General features: G+C 35.3%; 1 protein-coding gene across 1 annotated transcript in view; it reads left to right on the top strand.

Moving 5' to 3' along the window:
- The first annotated feature begins 956 nt into the window (after positions 1-956).
- The window catches only part of LOC111500194 (vacuolar protein sorting-associated protein 35A-like), a 12,235-nt gene continuing 5,054 nt past the window's right edge, over positions 957-8,137 (top strand). The window contains exons 1-10 of the mRNA XM_023151847.1: positions 957-1,213; positions 1,374-1,470; positions 1,562-1,685; positions 3,949-4,134; positions 4,986-5,073; positions 5,269-5,325; positions 5,429-5,518; positions 5,605-5,727; positions 6,938-7,072; positions 7,744-7,860. Coding sequence (XP_023007615.1) covers positions 1,121-1,213; positions 1,374-1,470; positions 1,562-1,685; positions 3,949-4,134; positions 4,986-5,073; positions 5,269-5,325; positions 5,429-5,518; positions 5,605-5,727; positions 6,938-7,072; positions 7,744-7,860 — 1,110 coding nt within the window. The 5' untranslated portion in view covers positions 957-1,120. The remainder of the gene's footprint in view (positions 1,214-1,373; positions 1,471-1,561; positions 1,686-3,948; positions 4,135-4,985; positions 5,074-5,268; positions 5,326-5,428; positions 5,519-5,604; positions 5,728-6,937; positions 7,073-7,743; positions 7,861-8,137) is intronic.

Below are 8,137 nucleotides of genomic sequence, written 5' to 3'. Positions count from 1 at the left end.
GTAATGCTAAAAAAAAAAAAAAAAAAAACCGTTAAGTGGACTTGTCAAATTTTGTGTCGTTGAAGTAAAAAACTTAAAGAAAAAACAATAGCCTAACCGAACCCAATACTCTATGCAACTCAACTCAATCCATATGGTTCGGGTTGGATTGGTGGGATTCTTGGGTTTGGTGTACACCCCTAGCCGATGGTTCGAATATGCTCGTAATTATTAAATTAATACACCTAGCTTACCATAATTAATTAATTAATTTGTCAAAGACCCTCAACAAGACAAAAGGAATTAATAATTAAAAAATAAAAATAAAAATAAATTGAGAATATTTTAAAAGGTGGGTAGGGTATGACTAGAGTTTGCACTAGGAAACAAACAAAAAACTACATGTGAGTGGAGTTTGGTTCAAACATCTATAACTTGGCCTGCACTGAAAAAGTTGCAAATTTTAATATTAAAACAATTATGGATCTAAAAAAAACCCGAACCCGAACCTGAAGCCCAAACCCATTTCACTACAAAATTTACCATCCAGCCCAATAAATTTATATTATTGGGCCTCATCGGTATTGGCCCACTTATTGAGCCCAAAATCTAATAGCCGTCCATTTGTTTTGATTTAGATAATTACTTATCCAATGATTTAAAAGACATTATATAATTTCATGAAATTAAAAAATTCATTATATTACATATTTCATTTATTTTTTATTTAAAGGTTAATTTTATTTTAGTTCTTAAAATGATTAATTTCAATTTCTCCATTTTCATGAATATTAAAAATAATTAATTGTATTTTTTTCTTTCTATATTATAAGAATTTTATATATTAAAGATTAACATAAAAATAAAGGGTAAATAATTTTCGATTTAAAATTGAAATTTAGAAAGTTGAATTTGGATAAAAATTAATTTGAAAGAAATAAATTTAAGATTAATTAAAAATGAAATGAAACCCAACATCTACGTTGCGAGGTTAACACCTGAAAGGCATTCGATTTCTTTTGGCTGACCCGAACGACATTTCAGGTGATCTTGGAAGCCATAGCTGGGTTCAGGTTGAATCGTATCGGAACTGATCTGCCGAGGAAGAATTGTGCAGAGAGGGACGAAAACGGCGACGAGAATGATCACTGACGGAGTTGAAGACGAAGAGAAGTGGCTTGCTGCTGGGATCGCCGGTCTCCAGCAGAATGCCTTCTACATGCACCGATCTCTGGTATTGCTATTCATTTCTTGCAAATTTTATTGTTTTCGTGTATAGTTCGTTCTTAAGGACTGTATAGATCAAGGAGGAATTCCTGGAAAAGCTCGAAATGGCTTGATTCAGAGATGGGGTTTTCCATTAGAACCCTAATTTCAGTTTGATGATGCCCCAGGACTCCAACAATCTCAAAGATGCCTTGAAGTATTCTGCGCAGATGCTGTCTGAGCTACGGACTTCGAAGCTTTCCCCTCATAAATACTACGACTTATGTGAGCTTTTTCTCTCGGGTAACTGTGTGTTGGCCTTTGGAATTCAAGAAATCAATGTAATTTGTGAGATTTTTATTTTTTACGTTTCCAGACATGCGAGCGTTTGACGAGTTGAGGAAGCTAGAAATTTTCTTTATGGAGGAGACGAAGCGGGGTTGCTCAATAATCGACTTGTACGAACTTGTGCAGCATGCTGGCAACATATTGCCCAGACTGTGAGTTATTTTTTTTTTTTTCCCTGAAACCTGATTTAGTGTTGCTGCAAACTAAGCTTTGATATTTCTCCTTCTCTTTGTACGATGGATGCGAGTTTCTTTAGAAATGACTATTAGGTTTTTCTGGCATGGTTATTGATGGATGTTATGTGAAAAGGAAAGCCAAAATTATTTGCCTTAATGCCATTGAAGCCAAAATTGCTTGTTTATGTTTCTGCCTCAGAAGAGTTTCCGAAATTACTTCCATTGTCTATAAACAAAACTTTAGTTAAAAAAAAGAAGAAAGACCTAGAGGCCAGGGGGATGATACACCCCTGTCAAGGAGAGGGATTAAAAGAAAGATCCTCAATAAGTTGATTGCAGAAGTAGCCCAGTAAAGAACTTCCTGGAAAGCACTCCAACTAGGTGGTTACTGAGGTAGGGGTTTTCCCTTCGTCCTACTTAGGTCTTCCCCTAGAGATCTCTCCTTTTGCGATCCTATCATTGGGAAGATTCGCAAGAGGCTCACCTTTTGTTAGAAGAGTCTCTTCTCCAAAGGGGAGACTCACTCTTATTCAATCTGTCATTAATGGTTGGTGCTATTCTTTCCTCAGTTTGAAAGGTAAAGATTTCCAAGAAGGTGAAGTTCTTTTTATGGTCGATTTTGCATGAAAGAGTTAACACCTTAGGTTGAATTTCGGTTAGAGGGTCCTTGGTGGTTGGGACGCATTGTTGTATTTTCTGCAGGAGAGCGACAAAGGTCCTGGATCATATCCTATGGAGTTGTGATTTTGCTCATGCAATCAAGTGCGATTTCTTTGAGGTGTTCGATTTTAGCTTTGTCCGCTCCCAGAGTTGTAGGGAGACAATTGAGGAGCTTATCCTCCATCTGCCCTTTTGTGATAAAGGGCGTTTTTTGTGGCAAGCTGGAGTACGTGCTATTTAGTGAGGGCTATGAGGCGAGAAAACAACAAAATCTTTAAAGGGGGTGAGAGTTCTTTAGCAATGTGTTGGTCTCTTGTTAGATTCTCTGGTGCTTTCTAGACCTCTATTTTCAGGCTCTTCTGCAATTATACACTAGGACTTATTTCTCTTGACGGGAGCCATTCTTGTAGTTTGACTACTTTTTCTGGGTTTTCCCTTTTGTATTTCCATATATTCTCTTATTTTTTTCTCAATGAAAGTTAAGTTTTTTTTACCATAAAAAAGGGTATTGTTTAAGATCTCAACAAGAGTTCTAGGAGAATTCTGGACAACAATCTTGGTTTTCTTGACTCGAGAATTTTTGGAAGCCAGCCACCGATATCTTTAGATAACATCAAGCCAGTACAAGTCTTGAAAAATGAAGTAGTATTTTTCGGCCAAGTCGCAATGAACGAACAAATAGTCAGTACCTAATTCAAGGTACAATTCAAACAAATCTAGGAGAGAGAGACTATAACGGGTGGGTTCTTCTTAAATCTTATCCTGGGTATTCAAGCTATTACAGGTCAATTACCAATAGGAAATATGTTATGGTTTTATCTTGCCGTACCACATTTTCTTTGCAAGTAATCTCTCCAATGTGGTGGTTGATGCATTTATAGGTAGAGTTTTGCAGATTTGAAGGAGAACCTTCCTACATAGTCAAGAGTCCCAAGACACTGTACTCTGTTTGATTAGTATTCTTACGCTCTAGCATACAAGCAAATCTGACCAATTTTATGGCTTTCCATAAAAAAGGTTTCTTCTGAGGTCAAAATCCCAAGTTTAGTGCCTTTTCTCAGCTCTCCAGAAATCTCATACTGGCTTTCTGTTTGTAATCGTGATGGCATGGAATGAGGGAAAGTTTGGCAGAGAGGTCGGGAAGGAACTGGGCCAATTATCTTCTTAACATTGGATCGCTGCTCATTTTGAAGTCTGAAAGATGCATGCACCCCACCGTTAGCTATGGAATTATTAATGAAATGCTTGTTCCAAATAAGTTATATAGTTTAATCTCAAAGAATTTCAAGCACCAAATGTACCAATGATATTTACTACTGATTGCCAATATAATCAACTGAACCTATGTTTAGTGATCAATGCTACACAAGTTTTAGTTCATGGTTTGACTCTTGTTTTCCTCATTGACTGGTTTGGAGTTCTCAAGTGATCAGGTTCAAAGATCTCTATGAGAAAGCCGAAGTTCACTTGAGTTATATTTATCATCAGTTTTTGGAAATGTATATTTTGTCTATTGAGCATTGCTGCTAATATATATGTTCTGTTTTGGAACATTTTCTTGATTTATGGAACTCTCCAGGTACCTTCTTTGTACTGTGGGATCGGTGTATATCAAGTCCAAGGAGGCTCCTGCAAAAGATATTCTTAAAGATCTGGTTGAGATGTGCCGCGGTATTCAGCATCCCTTACGTGGGTTATTTTTAAGGAGTTATCTTTCTCAAGTCAGTAGGGATAAGCTACCTGATATTGGTTCAGAATATGAAGGGTAAGGAATTCGAGTATTCATTGGCTTAAGATGATCAATAAGCCACTGGGTTAACTTAATTGGCAACATAAGGAATACGTGCTTAGCAATCAAATTTAAAAAAAACGGACTACACAATCTGCCCTTTTGTGAGAAAGGGTTGTTTTTGTGTCAGGCTGTGTGGTGCTATTTTTTTGGGGCCCGTGGGGCGAGAGAAGCAATATAAGCTTCAGTGGAGGGAGAACTTCGATAATGATGTTTGGCCTTTTGTTAGATTCTCTAGGTGTCGGTGTTGGTGTCTCGGCCTATTTGTAATTACTTGCCATGTCTTAATTTACTTGATTGGAGTCCTTTCTTGTAGTTAGCTCGTTTTTGTGGATTTTTTATTTCCCTTTTTTGTAAGCCTGCGTAATCTTTCATTTTTATCACAATGAATTTTAAATATGTCATAAAAAGAAAAGGTCTACACCATAGGATCAAATATTGATGATCCTGCCAAAGGTACTTCATCTCATAACTTAATGACCTTCATATTTTTTGGTCGAAAATGTAAATTCTTGATATTTAAGGGGGTAATATTTTCCAAAAGAAGTAATGAATATATAAGAATATGCAAATACTTCAAGAAGTTGAAGAGACTAGTTATCTATTTCTAATGATACATTGGTGTATATCAAAATATTCAAGACTAGTTATGTGTAATGATAACAAAAAAAATAATATGCATCACTAGCAGACGAACTTGTGTTTTTATTTTTGTCACAAAATGTGATTTATGATAGCGGCCTTTGCTTGATCCTTATTTTTGAACTAGAAAGCATTACAGGCATTTCTATTGAGTTAATCTGTGGATGTTTCCTTGATGCCCACAGAGATGCAGACACTGTGAACGATGCAGTTGAATTTGTACTCCAAAATTTCACAGAAATGAACAAACTTTGGGTACGAATGCAGCATCAGGTGGGTTCAGTCATCCGATATTGTCACCTACTCTCAGTTTGAACATGCATGGTACAAGGATGACTGCATGTCATGAGGGTACAAATAGTTCTTGAGTGCATGATTTATGATCATGCAGGTTATAATGCTTGTGAATCATTCATACTCTTAGCTGACCCTGTGTTGAGGCTTGCTGTCGGGCTTTCTGGTCTGCAGGGACCTGCCCGGGACAAGGAGAAACGGGAGAAGGAAAGGAGCGAGCTACGTGATCTTGTAACATCAGAATTCTGAGACTGGTTACTTTCACTAAAATGGCATTGTGTACATTCTCCATGTACGCTCATACAATTTTTGCCCTCCCTCTTCTTGTCATTAGGTTGGAAAGAATCTGCATATTCTCAGTCAGGTGGAGGGTGTTGACCTTGATATGTACAAGGATATTGTACTTCCTAGAGTCTTAGAGCAGGTGTTAATTGCTCAATTTTCTTTTACTATTTTTCGAGTCCCTCACTTTGTCATTGTCACTCTAATGATCATTCCTATGTTTCACAGGTTGTTAATTGTAAAGATGAAATTGCTCAATTTTATTTGATGGAATGCATTATTCAAGTATTTCCTGATGAGTATCACTTACAAACCCTGGATATTTTGTTGGGTGCCTGCCCCCAACTTCAGGTGAGTGGCAATACCATCACTTGTGTTACTGCTTAAAAATTCATTTTCTATGGTACTGCAAATGTTTTTAAGTTTTTTCCAGTACTGAATGATGAGCTTCATTTTCTAGACTTTTTATTTTGATGTAGTAGTTTTGTGGGCTATTTTACATGTATCATCTTGAGCTTATTTATTTAATTGTTTGTTTGATTCTCAAAAGTTGATGTGAGACTGGATGCCTATTTCATTGGGAGTTCCCAGGGAAGGCTTGTTTTCATGTTCATCTCCTCTTGTTTTTGGTTTTTTCCTTATCAATGTTCACAATTTTATTCTTACTCTCATCGTTGGGATGAGGCGCTTTAAGATCAAGTGTATTCTCTATACCGGTGCATCTTCAACTTTGTGTTGGGTGTTAGTTGGGTCTATCCATCAATGTTGTATCATCATGAATGCTATATGCAAAACGGCTTGGTTAGGTTTATGGGACATGCTTTGATTATTAGTTTCTCTCGGAATTGGGACAGTTACACAATGATTGAGGAGGTGCTCCTGAGCTTTCCTTCTCCGGAAAAGAGAGTTTTATGGCATGCTAGTTTCTTTGTTATTTTGTGGAGAGTTTGGTTGTTGAGAAACAATAAATTTTTTATAAGATTTTAGAGTGGTGGAGAGGTTGTGTGATTAGGTTTAATTGGGCCTTTGTAATTATGATCTTAGCTTGATTGCTTGGATGGGAGATCCTTATTGTAGCTTTTCTGCATCTCCCTTTTTGTTGAGCTTATTTTTTTGCATGCCCTTGTATATTCTTTCATCTCCTCAACGAAAGGTTGGTTTCTTACAAAAAAAGCAAAAATCTTGGTTTCTTTAATGCATAAATGGAGACTTTTCTTTATAACATATCTAATTGTGAGACGTTATTTGTAATGCATCTAATTTGTTGGATGTTTTGAGCCTCTTGGAAGGCATCGACATCCATCAACAAGCAGGTAGTTGTGCTACTAAGAGCACATTGAGGCATACTAAGGCATACCACAGATATTTAGGCATTGTTTAGAGCTAAGATTTAGATGGGCTTGTTCTTACTCAGTTATATTGAAAAGAAGCAACTCATTCAGCATTTGCATTTTACAAGTGCTTTATATTATTCTTATAATAGAAAATGTTGTTTGTTTCACTTTATATTTTTGGAAGTTATTTAGCCTTATACGTCCCTCTCATGATTTATATTTCTCAGCCATCTGTTGATATCAAGACTGTGTTGTCCCAATTAATGGAGAGGCTTTCAAATTATGCTGCTTCAAGTGCAGAAGTGTTACCAGAATTCTTGCAAGTCGAAGCTTTCTCAAAACTGAGCAAAGCCATTGGGAAGGTAATTTTTTTCTTTTAGCCTTAGAGATTCGTAGTGAGAAATTCTTTAGTTGAGTATACAACTAATTTCTGGAGTTGGGTTTCTTTTGACTAACAATTTGTTACTTTTTTCAACCTTTTATTTTTGGAAACAAAACAAATTTTTTTTTAATCAAAATAAACCAAACTCCAGACATTAGTTGTATACTCAACTAAAGGATTTATTTATTTCATCAATATTTTATATAAGAAACCAACTTTTGTTGAGAATTTTTTTCCCAAGATAGTTAACAATTTTTTTTTTCATAAAGTTGTGCTCCTCCCTTTTTATGAAGGATGGATTAAAGTTAGAAACCAAAGAAATCTCTTTTGAGGAATATATGTATTTGTTTCTTACAAAAAAAGAAAAAAAGAAAAAGATATTGGGCCATGACATCGACATCTTCTAGGTTGACTATTTAGTTGATATTTACTTTATTTCTTCTATATTTGATTTCATCAGTTTCTTTTGTTTTTTTTTCTTTCCTCTTTCAAATAAATTTTATTGTCATCTCTATCACTTAAGAGACATGTTTTTTGGTGGTCGTAAAATAGTATCATAAGTTTGTCTCTGAAAAATAGTCTATAGTTCATAATTTTCTTAAGATCACTTAATTAGTTAAATTTGATATATGTGAAATATTCACTTTGCAGGTGATAGAAGCACAGGCTGATATGCCTACAGTGGGAGTTGTAACTTTATACTCAGCACTTCTCACATTTACACTTCATGTTCATCCAGATCGTCTTGATTATGCAGATCTTGTTTTGGTAATATTTGATTGTTAAATATTTTGATATAAAGCCTGCTAATTTGTTAAAAAGATAATCGAAATTGCCACCCACTTCAAAATTGATCACAACTATTCTATATCAATCATCTGAATGTAGCTAAGGCAATGGATTAAAAAATAAATTTCTTTTTGAAGTTTTTAATCCATGTAATTCTAGGTAAGAAACTAGGGATCTGTTTAGAAGTTGGTTTGAAATCTTTTAGAGGTAAAAAAAAAAAAAAAAAAAAAAAAAAAAAAAAAAAAAAAAAAAAAAA

This window comes from Cucurbita maxima, unplaced genomic scaffold, assembly GCF_002738345.1.
Source record: "Cucurbita maxima cultivar Rimu unplaced genomic scaffold, Cmax_1.0 Cma_Scf00028, whole genome shotgun sequence".
Taxonomy (NCBI): Eukaryota; Viridiplantae; Streptophyta; class Magnoliopsida; order Cucurbitales; family Cucurbitaceae; genus Cucurbita; species Cucurbita maxima.
The sequence above is the reverse complement of the archived record's forward strand: the minus strand, read 5'-3'. Positions and strand labels throughout refer to the sequence as shown.